The sequence below is a fragment of the Leptinotarsa decemlineata genome, unplaced genomic scaffold (assembly GCF_025532065.1).
Source record: "Leptinotarsa decemlineata unplaced genomic scaffold, Ldec_3_MD MMD2_tig00000218_RagTag_RagTag, whole genome shotgun sequence".
Taxonomy (NCBI): Eukaryota; Metazoa; Arthropoda; class Insecta; order Coleoptera; family Chrysomelidae; genus Leptinotarsa; species Leptinotarsa decemlineata.
Window position 1 is genome coordinate 5,535,861 of NW_027412545.1, and position 25,213 is coordinate 5,561,073.

A 25,213-nucleotide genomic window follows, 5' to 3' on the forward strand; every position below is an offset into this window, starting at 1 on the left:
GTTTCGAACTTATACATGCCGATAGTCGTGAAATTTCTCATGAAGTATAAATATCAATATTATTATAACTATTATTTTTTAATATAAGTTTGGGAATGTCAGACCCTATCCTCCAAAGCAGTGTTTTTCAACCTTTCCCATGACACGACCCCCCTAGTAAAAAAAAATATTATGCGACCCTCCGACTCTTTTTTCATGTATGTTATTATTTTATGGTAAAAATATTCAGGAAGTGACACGCGTAATTGTCAGCCGTTCAGTTGTTTAGCGAGCGCAAATCATTGTTTTCCGTTTTTCACGTATTTAGTTGAAGTGATTTGTAATGATTGAAAATGGATAAATTCCAGAAAAGACCAAAAGAACCGTCAACTTCTAGCGGAAGTGATGGATCAAAAAAAATCGTCCTAATGATGACAATTATTTGAAATTCGGGTATACTGTGCATTATTTGCTTTGAAACTTTGTCAAGAGAAAGCATGAAGCCATCGAAGTTAGCACGCCACCCAAACACAAAACATTCAAATGAAAAAGAACCTGTGGAATTTTTTGAGAGAAAATTAAAAGCTCTTCAACATCAAAAAACTACTATAGTACAAATGTCTAATTCAAATGAAAAAGCGATGCTTGCTAGTTATCGAGTAGCTTTTCGTGTGGCTAAAACAGGAAAACCCCCCACACAATTGTCGAAAGTTTGATTTTACCGGCGGCTTTAGATATAGCAGAACTTATGTTTGGCAAACAAGAAGTAAAAAAGCTTAAAAGTATACCTCTCCCAGACAATATCATTCAACGCAGAATAAGCGATATGGCGACATACGTTGGAGACAAAGTCATAGAAAAAATTAAAGAAAGTACTTTTGTGTCCTTGCAATTTGATGAATCTACGAATATTGCGGGTTGTGCGAAGTTTGTCGTTTTTGTGCATTCTGAATCCAATGAAAAATTGATGGAAGAGATATTATTTTGCAGAGCACTTCCCTCAAACACTACAGTCAGTGCTTGCATAACATGTTCCTTGAAACTACCCAAGATATGAATATCGCTTGGGAAGAAAAATGCATTGCTATTTGTAGTGATGGAGCGAAAGCTATGACTGGTGCAAAAAGTGGATTTATTGCTAGAATGAAAGAACAAATGCCAAACGCTTCTTGGATGCATTGCTCCATTGCTCCATCGCCATGCTCTTGCGGCCAAAACCTTGCCACAGGAATACAGCCAAGTTCTAAATATTATTAAAAAAAATTGTGAATTCAATTAAAGGAAAAGCGTTGCAGATACGATTGTTTCAGATTATTTGTGAAGACATGGGGGCACTCCACCAAAATTTACTTTACCATACAGAGGTTAGGTGGTTGTAGTATTGACCATCAGAGTTATGGAACTCCAAGCTGAACTCTCAATATATTTACAGCAGATCAAGTCGGAATACTCTGAATTTATTTGTGACCCGGATTTTCTTTTGAAATCAGCTTTTCTTTCAGAAGTATTTGACCATTTAAATATCTTGAATGGAAGTCTTCAAGGGCAAGATGGAAATGTCATCACTGCAAAAGACAAAATACATGGCTTTACAAAGAAGATTGAAATTGAAGAAGTCGGATGTGAGATAAACATCAAGGAGTATATCTGTGCAAGAGATATCGAAAAACATTAAGCAAAGTTAGATCTTGAATCCATTTTCAAGTGCAGCTATAACAACTAAGCTCAAGCAAATTTAACAACTAAGCTCAAGGAAAATCTGAAAATATATTTAGAATTCAAGTCTGCCAATTTGGATAGCTTTTGGTTAAAAGGAAAAACATAATACCTGGAATTAAGAACTGAGGCCTTGAAGTGTTTGATTCAATTTGACACCTCGTATTTGTGTGAGTTGATATTTTCATCAATGGCCCAAATAAAAAGCAAGCAAAAAAATCGCTTAAATTTAGAAAATGACTTAACCCCCCAGGGGGTCGCGACCAACACGTTGAAAAATGGTGCTCCAAAGCCTCGGAACATTCAGGAGGGACTGCCAGCATTATCGACCAACACAACTTTCTACACCATGGGATAAGTGATCAGTGGGCCTTGAACGCAGTGAGCCAAAAATGACAGTCTTCTCCATTCGGACAGTCGCCCGGCTAAGATTTCTGCCTTAATACGGTCAGCCGGTGAGAGTAGAGGGGACATCATTCCATCAAGAACTACAATAATTAGAACCACCGTCTTGACAGAGTGGTCTAGATAAAGTCTGTGGAGTTCGAAGAGAAACAATATTCGTCTCGCTTCCAACTACGAGCTGCACATCCTTATTATTACATCCAATTACATCCATTATTATTATTATTACTATTATTATTTTTACGAAGATTTCCGCTGGTCAGGCCCCATCCCTAAAGCCATACATTCGGATTTCGCTCCAGCATTATCAGTCAACGACCACTCCCCACACCGTGGGGTAAATAATCTGAGAATCATGTGCCCTGAACACGCGCAATATTATTATTTTTATGACAGTACGGTATGATACAATTTGATCAGAAGTTGCTGATAGGGAGTACAGGTCACAGAAATGTTTTCACCACGTGATCAATTCAGATTTTGACGCTCCTCTAAGTAATCGAAAGTGCACTTATAAGTATTCACACTGGCAACTTATTAAAGCCAACGACTCTCATACATTAATTCTAATGTCGAAAGTGTTGGATGCAATTGTTTTCTACTATATATCTCATTCTATATACATCTAGAATCAAATATAAAGGATTATTATTTGTGACAGATGAACGTTAGGGTTGCAAATGCTAGGATTTTTTTTTTCAGTCAGGATCCAATAAATTCAAAGGAATAAACAAGATTCAATAATGCAAAAAATTTTACAGATTGGCTTGATGAGAAGTGGTAAACTACTGGCAGAAGAATCCCCTCACGTCCTACTCTCCATGTATGGATGCACTTCTTTGGAAGAGGTATTCCTGAAATTGTCCAGAAAACAAGTGCAAGTCGGCGCCTCTCAAGTGGAACAAAACATGTCAAATAACATCAGTTTAGCTACTATGAACTGGGGAAAGAAGGACTCGATTTCTGTGACCGAAGAAAGTGGAGTGGTTGGGTTGAATTTTCATCAAAGTAAAGAAGTTTTGGTTACGGATACTAACGGACATCTAGATGTAAGTAGAAGTATAACATTGATTTTTATTCAGTGGTGTTTTTGATTCACTGGTAATGAGTGAATAATTATAAATTCCTTTCATGAATATTACAAACTATTATAGTGGTTTTCGCAAATTAATCTAATAATTATCCCAATGAGAAAATATAACGGATTCAAATTGATGACTTTAGTAGGGCAATGATTTTGAGATTTTTAATTTTTGACAATATTGATCTGAGTAGAATATGTATATTTCTTTTTCGATAATACTATTTCAATAAGTGACTTAAGTTATGTCCTTTTTCATAAATCGAAATATTCAAGTTGAATCCACTAGAGATTTTTCACCAATGAAAAAGAATTGTGTTTATTCATTACATACATCTGTGCTACTTTCATTAATAAGTCAACACAAAACACTAGGCGTGTATATGAGAAAAACTGATTTCTTTATATCTGCCTATCACAGTGGAAGATAATTATTCGAGAGAAATTTGAATCATCCGGTATCCATCAGTGATATAGACGTAATAACTGCGTAACTAAAACATGGAATGTGAAAATTAACGATACTTAAACTCACTGTCCTCAATAAACTGAAATAAACCTAGATAAATCTCAGGGTCGAATTGAATTTTTCTCATAGCTGTGCCAAATCCCTTTTAATTATCATTACACAGAGATAAACACACGTATAAACCCTAATTTCCGTATATTGTGGATATTGTAATAATTTTTCAACAATAAAAAGTAAATGACTGAACCATAAAATCATTCAGTTATCATGCTGTCAATCAGCAGAATCGTAGAAATATTTTTCTATCAAGGTACGAAAAAATAAAATTAAACTTTTTATTATATTTGAACACTAGAAAATAAATTTCGTAGGAAAATCTCGAAATATTCACCTTTCTCAACTATCTACACTATATGTTCTGGTGAATGCCTGCTAGAAAACAACTACTACCCGGGCTAATACCACGCTGGATATTGAATTATATCCGACAGTCATTTATGCAAGAGGTTAGTCTAGTACGTATTATCTCTTCTCGATACAGTCTTTAGACGTGGTTTGATATCTGTTAAAGTATTGGTACATGGGATGTACACATGGATGTACACATGGGAGTGTTCACGAGATGGAGCTGTTACTAGTTAACAATATTTCTCTTGAACGAAAGTTTCATACATGCAGTTGAGCCGCGTTGAAATTAATCGAGTCCAGGCACTTTGCTGTCTGGCTTGGATCTTTCCTCGAAACCGATCTGTAGGTTATCTACTCGAATAATTTCAACGTGGTCCTGCTGCTAGATGAACGAGAAACATCTGCGAAACTAACATCTATGAGGTTTCTTGCATAAATGTCTGTCGAATATAATTCAACATCCATCGTGGTATTAGCCAGGAAATCAAGTTGTTTTTCGACAAGCATTATCCAGAACCTACGGTTTAGGTAGTTGGGAGAGATGAATATTCGGAAATATTCATTTTCTAGTACGCATGTACTAGAAAATGCTCTGCTATTCCAAATTTGCTAGCAAATCCGGAATAGCAGAGCATATTTGGACTCATCAACATAATATCAAGTGGGCTCGAGCTGAAATCATCCACAAGGAGGAACACTGGTTTAGGAGAAAATTCAAAGAAGCCGCGTATATGTTGTCCAACAACGCATTTAGCCAAGCTAGCGTAGAGATACGTAACATATGGAAACCTCTAATCAAGCGGAAAACGACCAACTCCCGCCAAACGGTCATCTCCCTCTAAAACCAACGAAGAGAAGGAAGAGGGGATAAGTGAAAGCACTCGACCTAAAAATAGTCAGATCTCGGAGAAATAAGTCCAGTCATCACCCGAAGACGATTGTGGATGCTAACAATCGAAACGTCGTGACATAACTTGGTTTGGAATCTTTTAATTTTCATTTGTTGTTGATAACATCTTTTAAATTTCTTACAGATTATTTAGGGGTTTCAAATCAATTTATATTATATTAGACAATGGAAGTCCGAACTGATGAAATATACCACTTTCAAATGTTTCGTTTATTGTTCCTGTCGGCAATCAACTCGACGTTTTCTTCAATTTGAAGTAATTCTCTAATTCACACTCGAATTTATCTTTGCAAATCATCATTTGCAGCACGTAAATATTCCTCTACAAGCTGAAAAGACATTTTTTTAAAACGATCAGCGTCGTAGAGAGTGAACTTTTCATCAACGTTCCCTTCATATAGAACTTGACTACATTTGGCAAATAATAAAAAATAAACATAGTGTCTATAGTGATGTTTTTTCATAGATAGAAACAAACATTCTTATTACAATTTCCTCAGAATCATTTGAAACGCAATATAGACCTTCCGGTTGCTGCCCAACATAAACGTCCATGGCCTCGATGTTGATCATTCGCATTTTCCATGGCAAATATTTTTCTCCCATATTTGCTTGCTTTGGAAGGGAACCTGCAACGTCCTCTAAAAGCATCCAACTTCTCATCGATAGTAACGTATTCCGAGAGGAAATATGATTTTTTACAATTTTCATTTAATATTTCGAATAATTCTCTATTTGGAGACAGTTCATCAGTTTCTAATCTGCCGCTCTTGGGTCTTCGTTATCAAATCTAATGTACTTCAATAAAAATTTAAATCTGTTCATTGCCATCATCGACCTGAAAAGTTCAAAGAGGGCCGCTTTTATCACATATAAGAGCAAAAATTTCAGATGCATTGGTCGACTACACATCTCTCTCTCTCTTTCGAGAATATTGGTGAGCTTTAGGAGTCATAAACGTATTTGTATATTCAACAACTTTAGACATCACTGTATAAATGTTTCCAGCATTCCAGATGACTTCTTTTTCCTTTTGAAATACCAGGAAAGTGGGATACCATATTGTGAAATCTTGTTCTAATATTTTTGTTGAATTGCAGTACTTTCCACTTCATATTCTCTTTAGCTTAAGCTGCCTTGCCAAGTTAACATGATTTTCTTCCGTAGAATTTTCATTACTAGTGTCGTTTCCATTAGATAAATCCTGTGACAGAAGGAGAATTGAAACTTTTCAGTTTTTTACTACATTTATTTGAACCTAACGTTACTGCAGTTTCGTCCTATAAGGACATTTTCAAACTTATACATTAAACTCCTGTTATCGTCGACCTGCTATTCATATGACGCTATTTCATCTATTAGAAAAATAACCCCATCATTCCTGAACTATATCGAATTATAAACACCGAAACCTCACCAAAGCCAACAAAATCTTTATTACTTATACAAGCACTGGTACCCGCAGTGTACCTGACAGATCTAACTAACGTCTAGCCCTAAGACTAGAATTGCTAATACTGTGTTTATTTGTCACCGGTACTTCGACCAATAACAGGAAGCTACCGAGTATACACGAGAAGAGTATTGTGGTCATCTCTCTGATCAGGAGCGGGTACCGAAGGGTTAATTCTAATAATAATAGATATGTAACGTTTATGTAAACTGAATATCCAGCACTAATTTAGATTTGTGACAGTATCACTGATGAGCTCCATGTCTAGTTCTTTCAATATGGTCTATAAACTAGCATTGAACATAGTGTTTTTAACTCTGTCGATTACTCAAAACCATCTCAGATGAAAACACTCATAGAACCCCGAAAATTATTCCACTTCTCTGGCTACAAGAAGATTTGCCAATGCATTGGATTTCCATTAGCAATTTTGAGGATCTTGTTTATCAAAACATCTGATTTTTGTCTCTCTCCTATCGGATGGATTGAAGTGGAAGAGCAAAATGCTTATGATTGGCGTCAGGATTCAAACGAAGCTGAAAAGTGCCAAATTTATCTCAGCTAGCTATGATTCAATGAACCCGATAAAGTTTCTCTTTACCATTGAAGACGATATATGTTAATTTTTTGTCTGCTTACGTTCTCAGAGGAATGATGACACCCCTATTCACCTCTGAGGATCAGAGGCAATTATTGCCGGAAAGTAAAATGAATGTAGTGGACTTAGCTATATTTTCAAAATGTATAGCAAATCATCAGTGAATTAGATAGCTTATCCTGTGTTTTTTCAGATGAACTATTCAGTTTTTATTTGAAAGCAATCATTTATATCATTTCAGATGGGCAAAGCGTCATCATCCACTCTAGGTATCCAAGAAGCATGTGACGACTGTGGCAACTGCACAGAATGGACTACCGTAGGAAAACTCAAAGCTCTGCTACAGAAAAACTTTCTACGAATGTGGCGAAATGTAGGGGTGATGTTATTTATTTTTGCGCTACCCGTTATGCAGGTCATCCTCTTCTGTTTGGCTATAGGAGGTGATCCTAAAAACCTGTATTTAGCTATAGTCAATCACGAAATGATTTACGAAAACCTGACATTCCAAGCATGTAATTTCGACCTGGGCTGTAAATTTGGAAATCTGAGTTGTAGATACCTCAATACCCTTAATACGTCGACTATAGTGAAGCAGTATTATCCGGATCCGGAGTCGGCTAAAATGGCTGTTGAAACTGGAAACGCTTGGGGAGCCTTGTACTTCACTGAGAATTATACTGATGCTTTGGTAGCACGTATGGCTTTGGGAAAAGATGCTGATGCGGAAACTTTGGATCAGAGTGAAATCAGAGTCTGGCTGGATATGTCAAGTGAGTATCTTATGACCATGGCTACACTGCCGTTAAACAATAACTATTGAGCAGGATTATTTATTAATCAGATATTTCCACACCGAAATCTTTAGCACTCATCTCTCCACATTGGAGACTTTCATATTCAATATTTTCACGCTGCTACCGTTTCACACCAGCATATCAAACTATCTGACCAGTAACGTATTACCTCAAGCAATAATTGAACAAATGGCGTGAGGTATCGGAAAAGTACTTTTTTGAACTTTTTCATAATCCAGTAGGATGAAATCAGTCTAATTCTGACGCTAACCAAATTATTATTACTCACATTGAAACACTTCTGCAGGCAATGGAGCTGTTCCCTTGAAGTAAAATATAGCAAGGTTGATAAGGAATTTGAGGTCGGAAATCATGTTTTTGGAATATTTCACACAAATTGATAATGAAGGATTCTTGCTTCAATGTTATGCTTCATGAATCATGCTATTTTTGAATGGTAGGTGGCGTCTTCAAATCTTCTCCATCATTGTTTGATCAAATTTTCACCATTCAAGGCTACAGACACAAGAAGTCGTTTCCACCAGTGCATTGTTCGACAACCACCGCGACAAACCAGAAACATAACAGGCAGCACAGAGACCTACAACCAGATCTGAATTCGAAGATCGTCGTGACTGACTTTGAAATAATTTAAAGAATAACATTACAGGGAGACTTTCCAAACTCGGATAGACGAATTATTTTCTGCAACAAAGTCGATGAAATTATTTCAATACTTTGAGCAAACCTGGATCGAAACAACTATTCGTCGCAGAAATGTAGAAATTGTTTGCTATCTTTCTCTGAAATTTCTTCTAATCTGTATTGCAAGATCTTTTAAAAGCAAATAACCCTTGTGATGTTCATCCAACTATAATACAAACTCATGAATGGATTCAAAGATCAGCCAGCAGGCTCTGATAGAGATGACGATCCAACAGATTGCGAAACACTTGAGAAACACCTAGAGAAAATAGCTGGCATAGATTTTTTACGCAGAATCTCATATTATATTTTACTCAATTTTTTTAAATATGTGAACCGTGGTCCTGGTCCTTTATGTAGGTGACCCCGTCCATACGATTCTCTTGTGGAAATATTTGGGTGTGAAAGTCCCTGTTGTGAATGGATGTGCTCGAGAAGAATCTGATTTTGAAATATGAACCAATAGATGGTTGTGTGAAAGTTGGTGTTGAAATACCTCTTGCCATCATTTTTCCTATAGTAGGAAATTAAATAATATAAAGTTACTTTGTAAAGTTGATTTACCGAAATCATAATCTAAATATTATATTTGTCCTTGTGATATATTGTTTGAAACCTTCAGTGTAGTAATAAATATTACTGGAGTTTTTTCCTGACACCAAACCGTTATTTTAACACCTCGACACGTGTTTCAATCACCAAATGATCATCTTCAAGAGGAAGATTGATCTTCCTCGTGGAGATGATCACTTGGTGGAAGATTAATCTTCCTCTTGAAGATGATCCCTTGATGATTAACACATGTGTCGAGGTGTTAAAAATAATGGTTTTCAATACCTCGACAAGTGTTTCAATCACCAAGTGATCATCTTCAAGAGGAAAACTAATCTTCCTTGGTGGTTGAAACACGTGTCGAGGTGTTGAAAATAATGGTTTGGTGTTGAAATATAACTCCAGTAATATTCATTATATTTGTCCTGTAGCAGGTGATTCCCATCACAAATGAGTCTTTACAAGTAAATCCTAAAATGTCCCTGTATTTATTCGGAAATGGTAAAGTAATCTACCTCCAAAACTTCCTATTCACATTAAATACGAGAATTGAAAAAATGATCATGTAAATTTTTTATATTTCAGATCAACAAATTGGTATAATACTTCAAAGAGATCTTCAACTGGCCTTCCAAAACTTCACGAAAGACATATTCAGGGATTGTGATTACAACGCAGATCTTGCCGAAATTCCTATTTCATTTAAAGAACCTATTTACGGATCTAATGAACCATCTTTCACCGACTTCGTAGCACCTGGAGTAATATTAACGTGGGTTTCAAGTGTAGCTCTTATCAAACTTTTGAATCGATTCCATCATTAGAAAATATCCATGATTTTTTTAAATATGCTTTCTTCGATTGAAGTGTTTTGTGAGGAGAAATTATTTTTCTAAGAATATACTACTCATACTATTATTATTATCATTATCATTCTTTATCGTTTTCAAGATACGCGAGAACACTGAAAAATGTGAAAAATATGATAACAGTAAAAATGGTTACCATACTCACGGTTATCTGCCCCCTATCAATACAAATACAAAAATTCAGACCGTTACCACCGCCAGTCAAACAATATAATGACATGAACATTCTAGATTATACTTCATTAAAATTCATACCAGTAACCCTTGGATGCTTTATTTTTCCGTTGGACTTGTAACATTTCTTTCATGATTCTGGAAATATTGCAATTCCGTGTGGTTATTGCCTTCTCTTCCTTTTCTTTATGACAACCTTTCCAGCATTCTTTTGCTCTGTAACAATTTCTACAGATTTCTACAATTTTTCTACAGATATTTCTTCTGATTTCAGTATTTCTTCAATTATCCTTTAATTAATAATTATTATCTATCTCTTTTGAATTCGTACCTCAAATTCACATAAAGGCATTTCTCGCTCTGTTCCTTTCTAGGACTGTTCTCTCACGAAGGTTTTTTAATTTTTTTCATTTACCCATTTTCTGATATTGTTACAACGATTCATATATCCCCATAGCTAGTTCGAGGCTAAATAACGACTTGATGAACCTGTCATTAACTTTTCATTTCCCATGATTCCAGAGTGTATGAGCACTCGGTATAAAGTCGATCTATTCCTGTCTTTCAGTATTCACTTCTTCATAATCATCGTCCGGGTAGTTTGGATGTAAGCTTACAAGCAGAGAAGCATACCTTGCACGAATATTTATATCTTATCAGTATTTCAAGTCACCAATGTCCTTGTAATTGCCGTATCAATATAGAGAGGGTACCGGGCAATGGTTTTATATCTATCAAAATCTTTCGACTAATAACATCGGGATTATATGGTAGCGTAACAGAGGATTCAGTTTTTGAATCAGCCTTGTTTATTTTTCACAAAAATCGTTTTTTTGATATGATTTTTTTTTCCAATTCCATAGCATGATATTATCCTACTTGGGCGTCCTAGTTTTCGCCATCGATCACCCTTAACGAGAGCTATTTATGCAATTGTGTTGACCTCATTCAGCTGTTACTGTATCAGTATCCAAAAAATCCAAAAAGCTATGCTTTGTTGAAGTGAAATAGGATACGATGATAATCTCACAATAAAGTGCATGAAACTTATTGAAATAATAGGAATAATTTACAAAAATAATATTGTGAGCAAGTACCTGAATATGATATTAAATTTAAACTGAAATTCTGAAACCATATCTGTTTTTAGGATCGTTTTCTTTTTGGCTGTGGCACTGACATCGTCAGCATTGATCATAGAGAGAATGGAAGGATTACTCGATAGATCGTGGGTTGCAGGTAAGTTGCAACACTACAATTCCTCGTTTTCATTAAAATTCCCTGTAATTGGATTGGAAGCAATTTTATTAGAATCGATTAATGAGTTTAACAAATTTTAGCTTTTCATTCGTTACACGTGCTTATGTATCAAACTTCATGCCGAATGATCAACACAAAATATTGGCTAAGGCTGTTCCAATAAATAGATAAATGATAATTCATCCGCAGGTGAAAAATTAATTAGGTAAACCAATCTATTGATGGATGCAGCCGTTACTACGTGAAAGGAGATCATCATGAAAAATGAGAAATAAACCTTTCTATATTTTTTTTTCTAGTTCCATTCAGTATACTGTTTTGAGAAATTTTGACCACATTGTCTCACATAAGTACTCCGGACACTTGAGCTTATAAACTCCAGATTTCTCCATCTTGTCTACTTTATTTTTGACATTGAAGACAAAATTGTCTATGTTCTTTCAGCAAAACATGTTGCTTTCTGGTTGTTTGATCTCGAGATATGTTAATCTGTAAGTAAATTTGAGGCTTTGTTTACTGACTAACTTCTGGATTGTGTCTGCGTTGAAACCATTATGTCCTATCTGTATAATTATTTCAATTTCCCTTTCTAGATTGTTAGCAGATACAGGTAGCGAGAATGTTCTGTGCAACATTGAACTGTAGGCTGTTATTGAGATTATTCATAAATGTTATAATAGAAATATACAGTTCACACTTGAAACGGAGATAGAGAAACAGATACATTTCTTAGACCTGACCATTACATATAATCAGAATGAATTCGAGTTCAATGTATATAGGAAACCGAGCTATACAGACATTACAATCCCAAGTGATTCTTTACATCTAGACAGTCATAACAGCCTTCAATTCAATGTTGCCCAGAACATTCTCGCCACTTTTATCTGCTTACAATCTACATACGGAAAGTGAAATAATTATACACAAAACATAATGATGGTTCCAACGCAGACACAGTTCAGAAGTTAGTCAGAAAACAAAGGATCAAATTTACTTACAGATTAATATATCTCCAGATCATACAACCAGAAATCAAGAAATTCTAACATATTTTGGTAGAAGAACATAGACAATTGCGGGTTTTTTCAGAAAAAAATATGTGGAAGTGGCGTTAACGCTACATGCCAGATGGAGAAATCTAGAGTTTATACGCTCAAGTGACTGGGGTGTTTATGTGGGACACATTTCTCAAAACGGTATGCTGAACATGAAATGTCCTTAAAACTAGGTGAAAATGATTCGGCGTTTTCAGCCTATTCCTTGGAATGCAACCACAGGGTCTCGAATCTAAACGACACGGAAATTTTGCACTATGCAAGCAACACTAAAATGGGAATGAATATTTAATCTTCCTCTTTAAAGATGATCACTTGGTGATCGAAACACGTGTCGAGGTGTTAAAAATAACGATTTGGTGTTGTAAAAAACTCCAGTAATATTCATTACTACACCAAAGGTTCCAAACAGTGCATCATAAGTACTAAAATGAAAGTCGGTGAATCATGAATACGTTTGATGGAACAGGCCCGTTGAAGTGTAATTGGCACTGGCAACATAACCTTTCAATAAATTGATGGATGTAGCTGTTATTAGAGGATAGGAGGTGATCATGAAAAAAGAGAAATAAAACTTTCTATGATTTTCTAGAGTTGTCATTTCTCATGATAACCTTTTAAAATTATTTGTCCAATCACATTAAAATTAATTGATAACTTTTTTCCAGGTGTGACTCCCGGAGAAATTCTGTTTTCCCATGTGATCACCCAGTTCGTCGTCATGTGTGGCCAAACAGCGCTTGTACTAATCTTCATGATATTAGTATTCGAAGTAGAATGTAAAGGCAACCTTATTCTTGTTATTCTCATAACTATTCTCCAAGGGCTGTGTGGTATGTGCTTCGGGTTCGTCATATCGGCAATTTGCGAATTGGAGAGAAACGCAATTCAGTTGGCCTTGGGTAGTTTCTACCCAACCCTGCTGCTGAGCGGCGTAATCTGGCCAATAGAAGGCATGCCTACAGGTCTGAGGTACATTTCGACATTCTTACCTCTCACCTTAGCGACAACATCGCTAAGATCCATGATGACCAGAGGATGGTCTCTGTGGGAGCCAGACGTGTATTACGGTTTCATCGCAACCATCGTTTGGATACTTATTTTCTTGACGATAAGTTTAGTAGTTTTAAAAGTGAAACGGGGTTGAATTATGGTTTTAATAGAAAAAAGGACTATTCTTTTGGGGTGAACTGGAAAATTCATCCCCAATAAATTTTCATTTCTAACAAGTTTATTTTTATATTTGGCATATGGTAGAAAACGTAGATCAAACATCCATTTTAGTGCAATGTAAACCTTCCTGGTTATAGTCAAAACTTGCCCTAAAATTAAATATCTATATTTCTAGTGATAAGAAAAATTAATTTGTGTCTTTTAATCGGGTTATGTGAATTTTTTCACAAACTATATGAAAAATTCCGAGGATTATTAAAAGAGATATTTTCGTTGAAAAAAAAGTAAAGTTTCAGTGTCATGGAATGTACATGATTACTTACAGAACACATTAAAGTACTTGATTCAACTGTCATCGAATTAATATCCGAAATAAGGAAAATAAGGAAATAAAAAAATATTCTTCAACGAAATTTCGTAAATATGAGAAAAGTAAAATATATTAATTGATTTTAATAGTGCTCAAACTTTAATTTAGTAATGTTATCAACTGGTATTGTGATGTATGTTTGTTATATAGTAAAAATAAAAAATCCGAATTAAAATGTGGTTTCAATATTTTTCTTGCTTTTGAAATCGTAAAAAGAACCAACCAAAATCAATCTCACATTGAATATTTACCGAATCATTTTCTGATTCATGTTTGCTCCTAATACAGCTTCATGTTAAACTGGTGGACACTGATCGCTGCCATGCAGTGAGAAGTGTCTTGAATAAAATGTATTGTTTGTATGATGAATAATATCAATAGAAATAGTCTTACCTTACTGTAATTTTGAAGAGATAATTATTTTATGCATGAAAGAATAATGCATGTAACAAAAAAATTGTACGCTTTCAATGCTTTTACGCTTTTTATGATTTTGTAATCTTTATTATTTTGTGCTGTTATGATCATGATAATTTTGCTTGGTAGAACTATAATACAAAAAAAATGATGACTCAACGGTTAGTTGTAATCAACAATTGCAAAATATGATTTTATATATTCCACTTTTGAATCAATATTCATGAATACCTCAAAAAGTTAAAGTTTATTCTGATGATCATGATTATGATGATGATTTTCAAAAATGTTAATCAAATCACCACTACGTGCCCTCTATGTGGAGCCAAGCACAGAAAAGATCTTTTCAAAATTTCATTCTTCACACATTGAATCGGTATCGATTCAAAGTTCAGGCAATGCTACCACCTGCTACATCCGTCCCTTCAACACAAGGAACCCACCGATTCCAAGAATGACATTACTAAAAACAGATATCTCTGTCTGTACCTCACTTCTCACTCTACTTCAATCACTATGAAAAACAACTCCTCTATGACTGAACAAAAGAAGAAGATTACTTGTTGACGTCAATTCATATATCTTACTCTGACATGAATGAAAATGATACAAATACACAATATGGGACAAATCCCAGATCTGCGAATATAGGAATTTTCAAATGATTGGTGAAATATATTTGTTCGGTCTTAAAATGAAACACATACTGCTATGTATCCGTTATATTACTGCGAAAAATGTGTATCGTAAAATACAAGCAAGAAGTCTGCTTTTTTTCACTATTCGGGTCGTGATGGGAAGACATGCGCACACTGCTGATATCATGGCAGCGCCGGGGGCAACTGCCGCACATTAGAATTCATGTACATTACAATTGGTATGTTACAATATACACTTCAAAAATGATAGAAAGCGGTTTATTTGTGTTTAAATTGTCTTTCGAATGGAAAAAGTGGAGATATTACAAGCCACTGAGAGAAATCTTAAACCGTTTGGACTGACATAAAGTTCGTTCTTTGACTGTGCAGTTCTTTATTTCGATTATTTTCAATTTGCTTTTGTACCATTTTATACACAGCGATTTTTGTGCCAATGTCGATAAGTGAAATTTTAAAACCGTGCTTTTTGTTGGACCATGGTTTGTCATTAGAGGAACGATTCATTGAGAAAAGGAATATCTGCACCCAAACCTTCAGTTACTTGAGAAACACAGGTTGGCAGGTAATCGGATTTGAAAATCTTTCCATTTAGCATACCTTTAGTGGTCAACTTGGATTTGGATTGTTCTCCAATACTTATTAGTGATTCACTGAAAACTGAGATAATTTTCTGGTCAGACTACTCCAAAGCAGACTTCACAGTGATTGAGTAAATAGTTCGGGATTGATTGTCGAGCATAGATCTCGATCAGGAATACTATTGTTGGCTCGTCTTCAATCTGAATAAGGCGCTGCTCATTGCAAAAGCAGATAGTAAAAAACGTTTGGAGAAAATAATTCGAACTGGAATAAGTATCAAGAAAACGCACCTATTGTGTAGGAAAGCAGGAAGCTTCTTCGTGGCAGCATTCTTTTTCGTGACGAAACGTGTGTCTCCAGGAAAAATAGACCAAGCCGCACTTTAGAATTTATTCGATTTATTTTGAGTTTCAGTTGTCTATTATATGAATCACAAACTAAAAACAGGTGTGTCGTCATATTACTCCAAATATGGTTGGAACCAAATTTATAATATATTTCCTAAAACTTCTCAAATATTTTTTTGAAAGAAATGTTTACAAATAATTCAATTAAATTGTGTTAGCAAATAATAATAATGAAATAAAAAGATATGAAAATCATTGAATGAAACTATTGTTTGATACAAACACGAATCTTATAAAAAATCAGAAGAGAATACTGTTTTATAGTGAAAAATACAATATAATACTTTTCATATTGAAATAAATGAATTATCCTGAGCAACTGTTCTACATTTGCTTCTCTCCATCTCAATATGAATAATATGTAATACTTTTACAATGTATTTCTATCCAATATAGAAATTTTACAACTGTTTCAAACTCAAAATAGGCCACAAAAATATCTTACTCCTCCAGAAAAATAACTATCATTCAATTGAAAAAACAGTATCTTGGTCCTTTGAAGATTTCCAGAAGTTTGATAATTTCAAAAGTCGAGAATATAAACCCTTTTTTCGTTGAAATAATAAATATAATAGAGTTAGACCATTCCCAATATATAAATCTAGTTTTGTTACTGACCATCAATATGTTATGAATATGCATGAAATGAAGTTCTGGAGAAAAATCTTTTTATTGTTGAATTTCGTACTTTGCAATTTTTTGTATTAGTATGCCAATCATTTTCAGAAGCACCTCACTTTCTCGAAGTAAACACTATTTTGATAAACACATAAAAGTTATATCACCCTCATTCAGCTCTGTATTTTTCGTCTTCTAGAAGCCAATCACGATAACTCAACAACTTTTCGTTCCAATATAGAATCAAACTACTCAAGCTCTCTCCATTGCCGCCATATTCCACAGGTAAAATTGTCTTATCGAAAACTTTATGAAAACTCTCCAGACCTTTGTGCACTCTCACTTTTCTCTTCATCTCTTCGGACATGCAACTCTTGAAAAGATTTATCATCACATTCAAATAAAACGGAGCGTTCACGAATTCAAACTGATCCGGAGGCAGAAGATAATTTGTCCACCCGAACACCGATCTCTTGACAACACTGGGTGTCAGCGGCTTGGCATGCCAAACTGTTACACCTTTCATGTCGAATATCGCTATAATACCATCGATCGTGCTGCAGTCATATTCCAAAAAAGTAATGATATCAGTCAACATCTGGCCGGTTCTGAATACATTGTCTTGCGTATGCTTTTTTGGATCGTGAGCACCAGTTCGTATGATGACCACCAAATGATTTTGATACAACTCTCTCAGAGGTACGTACACCCCTAACTTCACTAGTTCCTGTATTTCATCCAAACTGGGATCCCGTTTTCGGTACCAAACTACTTCGTCCTTTTTCATAGTGTAATAGTTGATCATTTTGGTTTTAGTCTTTTCCAAGTCAAAGTGGCACCCTCGCAAGAAAGTCAATAAATATTTGTCTTCCAAACGTGCATGCAGGTTTTGTTTTTCTTCCCGCAGCCATCTTTTGATTTCTTCTAATGCCACTGCCTCAGTACTAGGTCCATTCAAGTTGTCATCTTCTCCTGAAAAAAACACAACTTTTTGAGACATATTGACGATTTAACGATCATAAACGTTAGATATATAGCAGAGTTGATGAAAGGTCGACTAAATAGCGTAAACAAGATAGAATGAGGACATGAGTTAACTAACACACTGTCGTGAAATCAAAACATTTGTGATCCGACTGAATAAATATTAAAATATCCATGAACAATATTTTTTCACATCGGATAGCAAAGCTATTAGGCATGGGCAGTTAACTTAGTAGTTTGGGTTCTCACAAATTCATATTGGAAACAACAACACTTTTATATACAAGGTGTAATTCATAAAACAATCAAATAACTGTATTCACGTTCGACAGAGAGTACCTACCACTAGCAATTTTTTGTCAATTTGGTTGAAAAATGACTTCTTCATTCAAGAATAGTTTTTGAATCAGCTTACGTTTTTGCTGTGAGGCCAAGTGTGAACAGTTACAACAAACAAAATAAACATGAGAAAATAATATTATTCAGGCTCACATTCATATTCAGCTACAGATTTCAGTATTTTAGTTATTAATCATAATTTCCCCCACCGAAAAAAACCCAAAAATCAACATTTGATACATCGATATGATCAGTTCATAAAGTCATATTTTTGGAAACTTTTAGGTTACGATAATTTATTCGTTTGCTCATAGAAAAAATACTTGTAGCTCATTACATAAAAAAAGTTAATTTTAAAAAATTGTTATTGGAATTATTTGTATTTTTCATAGAAGGGATGCGTTGGACGCTCTTTGATCTCAATTGAATTGGTATCGTCCCAAATTCGACAATTTTGTTTGTTCACGTACCCACCGACTGCCTTGGATTCTCCTGGCAAATGTGAAGTGTTGTAGTGCTTATCTTTTATATCTTTGGAAAGAAAGTTTCTGGCTTTCTACTACTTGTGACGTGTAGATCATGCAAAGAAGTAACTTTCACACAAACTTAAAGAAAAAGCCCTTCTGAAACAGCAACTTCCATATAAACATTAAATTATATGAACACTGAATTATACAAAAAAACACTTTTCTCTACTCAGTTTGTATTCCAAACATTCGTTATGGAACTGAATCAGATATCAAGATGGAGTAGTTGAAAGCCAAAAACTTTTTTTCCCGAAAATTACTTACTCCTAAAAAATAACCCTTTCAATTTTAATTTTATATCTCTTATGAAATTTTACATTGGGTTTTATGAAATTGAATATGTGGATCATACTGAAATATTTCATCAGTTCGGACTTCCATTGTCAAATATAATATAAATTGATTTGAAATCCCTGAAAAAATCTGTAAAAAAATTAAAAAGATTAGCTGAAAAAACAATGTTATTAAACAAAAAACTGAAATTACAATGAAATAACATACAAGCAATAACCAAAAAAAATGAACTATTAACACGAGCTGAAAAATTAAAAAAATTATTAACAAGAAATGAAAATTAAAAATATAAAATTAAAAGGTTCCAAACCAAGTTACTTCACGACCTTTCGATTGTTTGTATCCACAATCGTCTACGAGTGATAACTGGACTTATTCGGTGGAAGTCATCTTGAGTTTAGACAGGTTGGAGCCTGGCTCCCTTATCCTTTAGACTTGGACTTATTCCTTCGAGATCTAACTATTCATAGGTCATTCGACTGCTTTCACCTATACCCCTCTTCCCTCTCTCCGGTTTATTGGTTTTAGCGGTAGCTGACTGTTTGGCGGAAGATGATCGTGTTTCGCTTGATTAGGAGTTTCCATATATTATGTATTTCTACGCTAGCTTGGCTAAATGCGATGTTGGATAACATATATGCGGCTTCTTTGAATTTTATCCGAAACCAGTGTTCCTCCTTGTGGATGATTTCAGCCTGAGCCCACTTGATGTTATGTTGATGAGTCCAAGCATGCTCTGCTATTCCGGATTTGCTGGTTTCTCCTCGCTGTGTGTGTTTTTTGTGCTCGACAATGCGAACTTTCAATGGTCTCTTAGTTTCACCAATGTATGATTCTCCACACTCGCAGGTTATTCGGTAAATGCAATTCTTGGAATCGCAGTCCGCGTTTGTTGGTCTGGTTTTCGTGAGACTGCTACGGATAGTGTTCCCAGATCTGATACAGGTTCTGATGTTATACTTGGACCCAATCCTTCTTATCCTTTCCGACAATTATCTGATGTAGGAAAGTACAAGTACTGGTTGTAGAGCTCTTACTCTTCTGGCTAAAACCTGTTCCACCATCAGTTTGGAATAACCATTTGGTTGAAGGTCATTTTTGATGATGCCTAGTTCTTTTTTGAGACCTTCCTTTGTATTGCAGAGCCCGAAAGCACGGTCTAGTAGAGTCTTGATGATTCCTCTCTTAGTCGATTGATGGTGGTTGGGTTCCTGGTTTAGGTACTGTCCCGTGTAAGTGGGTTTTCGATATGCAGATGTTTCCCATTTGGTGTCGATCCCATTCACCGATACGTCTAAGAATGGCAATTCGTTGTGGACTTCCTTCTCCATTATTAAAGTGATGGAAGGAATTACGTTGTTGATGTGCTTCAGGAAAGTGTCTGGTTCTGCATTCCCATGGTTCCATTTTATGAAGGTGTCGTCCACGTATCTCAACTAGTCTCGGGGCTTCTTGTGGGCTTATTCAATGGCCATAGTTTGATACCACTCTATATATATACAGGGTGTTCCATCTCAGACGAGCCACCCCGTATATTTCTTATCCCATAGTGAGTGGAGAAATTTCTCGAAACACTTCGAATGATTTTGTTTGGGGGACATCTTTTGACGTATATTTTAGGCTTGAACGAGCAACCCCCTAATAAGGGGCTCTTCAACCCCTCAAACTTGAATAGGGGAGAGGGTTTGAGTGCTACTTTATTTGAAAGGTCTTGGAAGCCTCTTTACAACAGTGTATGAAAAACCTAAATTTGATGAACCGTTTTCTCCAAAAATCAATTTTGCAGCTCGAATGAGCCACCTTGAATAATTTGGTTAGTTTTACACATTCTTGAAAAAATCGAATTGTTTCATCATCATGCTTACAATAAAAAAACAAATCTACGTGTTTGAATCAAATGCTCAAATTGTCCTCCATTGACTTCCATACAATAATACAATCTTGATTGAGAACCGTCTCTGACATGGTTCAGCATAATTGGAGTTATTTGACGACACTCATTCACAATTCTTTGGCTTAGTTCGTCCAAATTTTCAGGGTGAGTCACAAAAATCTTGGCCTTGAGATGTTGTTGGGAAGAAGTACAGAGGGTTCAGGTCAGGAGATCGGGCAGGCCACTCCATAGAACATCTTCTTCCAATCCAACAACCGGGTATTGTAAATTGAGGTATTGGCGAACTGGTGCGGCGTAGTGCGGAGGAGCTCCGTGTTGTTGAAAATGCAATTGTTGTTCAAGTAGTAGACGATTGTTCAGTTATTAACCGATCAATCGCATTTTCCAGCATTTCAAGATAACGTTCGCCAGTTAAATTACCAGGAATAAACAGAGGTCCAATTAGGTGGTCTCTCAAAATTCCTACCCACACGTTTAACTTTTCTGGATATTGAGTGTGAGCTTCTCGAAATACATGAGGATTTGTATCGCTCCAAATTCTACAGTTATGCCGGTTAACCTCTCCATTGAGTAAAAAAGTGCATTCGTCAGAAAAGCAAACGTTGTACAAGAAATTTGGGTTATTGTTGATACGCTCGCAAAACTTTTGCCTTCGATCCCAATCATCATCATTTAATTCATGAATTAATTTAATTTTGTATGGATGGAACTTGTGTCTATGTAAAATTCTGAAAACGTTAGATTGACTAATACCGGAAACTGCAGAAAGTTGTCGTACAGATTGCGTGTTTGGCATAAGTCCATTACTGAACCCGTCCCCACAAATTTCGAAATCAATTCCAGAACGTACTTATGGCGAACGCTACGTTCAGGATGGTTTTGGTTAAATATCCTTGCAGCCGCTCGGGCACAATTTTGTTTTTGGTAATAAAGGCTAACCAGCTCAACACGTTCTTGCAATGTGCACACCATATTTTTTGAAATTTTAAACAAATCAGCAGAGTAGTAATTCAACAGATTGATTTCAATTCTGAAATGATCGAAGAAACGTTACGACCAGATAATCACCTTCCAAGCACAAACAAATTAAGGCAAGATAAGGAAATGTTTTGCTGTTTTTTTATTTATTAGTTTAAAAGAAGGTATTATTGTATGGAAGTCAAAGGTGGACAATTTGAACATTGGATTTAAACACGCAGTTGACAACTGATCAAGTGTCAAAGTTCGGAAGTCTCTGTTGGAAGACCCGTTACATAATCTGCAATTAACATCCGAGATCTATTTTAGGAACAACGGAAACAACAATATACCCGAGAGGCCATCATATGATCACATTCCATTTCTTTAAAACATTTCTAAATCTTCATATTCCAGACTCATCATTACGACAATTTCTATGTGATGGAATTGGTCGATACTGGATGAAAATCCATACGGTTTCCTTTATTGACTTGTTTCATGAGTTTTATGTTCTCTGGTGGCATAAAGTTATGTTTGTTTTATATGGCGTGTGTTACGAGGTTTGATTTATATATTATTGAGTTTATGTATGCCTTTTTGTGCTCGTCGTTCCTTTGGATCAGTTTTTTCTTGGTTTGGCCGATATAGAATTTCTTGCAGTACGAGCATTGTATGCTGTACACTCCGTTTAGGTTTTGTCTTCTTCTTTTTTATTTATAGCTGTTTATTTTTTGGATTATTTTCGTGTTTGGATTGTATGTGATGTTCAACTACCTGGACATAACTATCGGATATAACCACAATAAAACACAATTCCAAATGGCAATATACAGGAAACGTACACAAACAAGCTCCACCATACCCGCAAGTTCAAACCACCCACCGTCACACAAAATGGCTGCCTATAACGCATTCATATAGAGTATGTTAAGGATACCATTTAGCAATGAAGCCCGGAACAAGGAAAGGAATATCATATACCAAACAGGGAACGAGAACGGATACACCCAAAAGACAATAGATAAATTAGAAAACAGAATCAAACAAAAAATACAGAACAAGGATCAAACTACTCCAACAGATAAAACAACACAAGATGGACTGCATTCACATACGTAGGTCACCAAACCAAAAAACTAACAAACATCTTCAAACCCCTGAACATCAACATCACATAGGTACAAGCCAAACACGAAAATAACACAAAAAATAAACAGCCATTTTGTGTGACAGTGGGTGGTTTGAACTTGCGGGTATGGTGGAGCTTGTTTGTGTAGGTTTCCTGTATATTGCCATTTGGAATTGTGTTTTATTGTGGTTATATCCGATAGTTATGTCCAGGTAGTTGAACATCACATACAATCCAAACACGAAAATAATCCAAAAAATAAACAGCTATGAAAAAGAAGAAGACAAAAACCTAGACGGAGTGTTCAGCATACAATGCTCGGGCTGCAACAAATTCTATATCACCAAACCAAGAAAAAACTGATCCAAAAGTACGACGAGCACAAAAAGGCATACATAAACCCAATAATATATAAATCAAACCTCGCAACACACGCCATACAAAACAAACAACTTTCCTCCACCAGAGAACATAAAACTCATAAAACAAGTCAATAAAGGAAACTGTATGGACATCTGGGAAAACTTAGACATCCATAAATTCAAAAGTCATAATTCACTTATCACAAATACAAATCAAAACACAACAAGACCTAACATTCTATATACTACACAATACATTACACATTAAACAGTGAACCTAGAGAAAATCCAACACAAAGGATATTACCCAAATACAGCGAAATTTACCTGCAGTACCTGCACTAAGACATTCTAACCCTAATAAAAGAACAAACAAGAGGATGAAACGTTCAGTTTGAGTAGAGCCAAGAAGATGATAGCACGACCAGCTGTCGAAAGCGCTCGCATATAATAAATATCATCACTTTTTTAGATAATATTGAAAATATTTTTGTTTGGATCATTTCAAAATGATTTTTCTTGATAAAAAATGTTGAATTTTTTTTTTCCGGAATCATAAAGTTTTGATCCTAGTTAAATATGTTTTTTCGTTAGCAACTACGTGTTTCAAAGCTCTATCTGAGAACAAAATAATTTTTTAAATGGTTTCAAGCAAAAATTAAATAAGGGTGATCTGAGTTGAAGTCCGACACATTGTATTGTATGTTTTGCACTTCTTCACTTCTTTCACACTACACTTCAAAAACTTCCTTTTTTGACAAAAAGGCAAATATGGAAATTGACCGAACCTAACCCGATTATCAACAAATAGGTATTTACCGACTATTGAAATCGACACAAGCATTCTTATATTACCTGAAGATGAAAGTGACTCCATAACAAGAGAACTAAACTGTGAAGCAAACAATCTAAAAACTCGTAACGTACTTATCTATCTATTAGCAAGTAAAGATAAAACATGTCGAAACGATATAATTCTAAGTGGCCTTCAATATAAACGTAGAGATTTGCACTTTCATTGAAATGCAACATTTTAAAACCCTTGAATACAAATGTAAGTTGTCAGTAGCGTAACTATCAGGAAACATGAAGCGTTTGGGCATTACAAGGCATGATTTTTTCGTTCTCGCTATCATAGAAGATAAGATCTGAATTTGGACTGGGTACTTTATATGGGCCACACCCTAAAATTGTCTAAACTGCAGCTATCATACATCTCCGCATAGTTCAAACTGACTTGGATAACTATCTGAACATTTTGCTCACAATTGAAGGCAACGGTTTGGCCAGAATAAGTGTGTCAAGTAATGGCTGCTGATTTTGCAATTTTGTTCTGAGTTTTTCAAAGTGGATGTTATACAGGTACTTCTTTAATTTATTTCATTCAATTTACATAGTGTGTAGAAAGAACAATGATGATTAACACGCAGTTTCATTTTGCACGCTGATGATGATTTTGAATTATTTTTTCTGCAAATGATGGTTTGTTTGAAATATGGAACGTGGTACATATTAGGACCCTTCGAATAAATTTATCTATAATAATGTTTGTATGTGAAAATGCCAATAATAAATGAACAGAAATATATTTCGAAACATGCAAGTGAGCTGTGAGGAATTGAAACCATGTTTCTTGCCATGAATGCTGTTATAGAAATGACATGACTTGTAGTTAAGGCAACCAAAATATCCAAAGTACCGAGACCTAAGATGCAAAAATCAGTGAGCTAGAACAAAAACTACCTGATTATATTATTAACATGGAAGCTAAATTTTATGGACTGACTAGGAGACACATCAACATGCATACATATTAGCAGTTAGTAACAGAATTAAACATTAATTCAAAGATAGAGTTGCAGTAAAAGCTGGATTGATGATTATTTACGCAGATATAAACAATTTATGTCAGTCAAATAACCGACTGGAGCGTCTTTTGTAAGGACGCTTAACTTAAACAATAACAATACTACTCTTTTCTACAACAACCTTGAAAAACAATATGATAGCCACAATTTGCCAGCATTTAGAATATTTAACGTCGACAAAACAGGCACATCTATTCTC

The 25,213-nt window shown here is 35.2% G+C and overlaps 2 protein-coding genes and 1 long non-coding RNA gene across 8 annotated transcripts in view; 2 read left to right on the forward strand and 1 right to left on the reverse strand.

Annotated features, from left to right (window-relative positions):
• Positions 1-14,152, forward strand: part of snu (ABC-type transporter snustorr) — a 216,476-nt gene extending 202,324 nt beyond the window's left edge. For all 5 annotated transcript variants that reach the window (XM_074173311.1, XM_074173312.1, XM_074173313.1 and 2 more), the window contains 5 exons: positions 2,862-3,149; positions 7,261-7,792; positions 9,659-9,845; positions 11,267-11,355; positions 13,103-14,152. In XM_074173311.1, the coding sequence (XP_074029412.1) occupies positions 2,862-3,149; positions 7,261-7,792; positions 9,659-9,845; positions 11,267-11,355; positions 13,103-13,581 (1,575 nt within the window). In that variant the 3' untranslated portion in view covers positions 13,582-14,152. The remainder of the gene's footprint in view (positions 1-2,861; positions 3,150-7,260; positions 7,793-9,658; positions 9,846-11,266; positions 11,356-13,102) is intronic.
• Positions 14,153-16,685: 2,533 nt separating this feature from the next.
• Positions 16,686-24,157, reverse strand: LOC111510174 (retinol-binding protein pinta). Of its 2 annotated transcripts, none has more exons than XM_023166062.2 (2): positions 24,002-24,157; positions 16,686-17,629 (listed from the first exon to the last, which is right to left on the reverse strand). In XM_023166062.2, the coding sequence occupies exons 1-2, from the start codon at positions 24,021-24,023 to the stop codon at positions 16,827-16,829; spliced, it is 825 nt and encodes a 274-aa protein (XP_023021830.2). In that variant the 5' UTR covers positions 24,024-24,157; the 3' UTR covers positions 16,686-16,826. The 2 variants fall into 2 exon arrangements, with proteins under 2 accessions (XP_023021830.2, XP_074029416.1); XM_074173315.1 differs by having other exon boundaries at positions 23,966-24,005.
• Positions 24,158-25,213, forward strand: part of LOC141481578 (uncharacterized) — a 37,558-nt gene continuing 36,502 nt past the window's right edge. Inside the window, exon 1 of the long non-coding RNA XR_012465047.1 lies at positions 24,158-24,508. This is a non-coding gene — a long non-coding RNA (uncharacterized lncRNA). The remainder of the gene's footprint in view (positions 24,509-25,213) is intronic.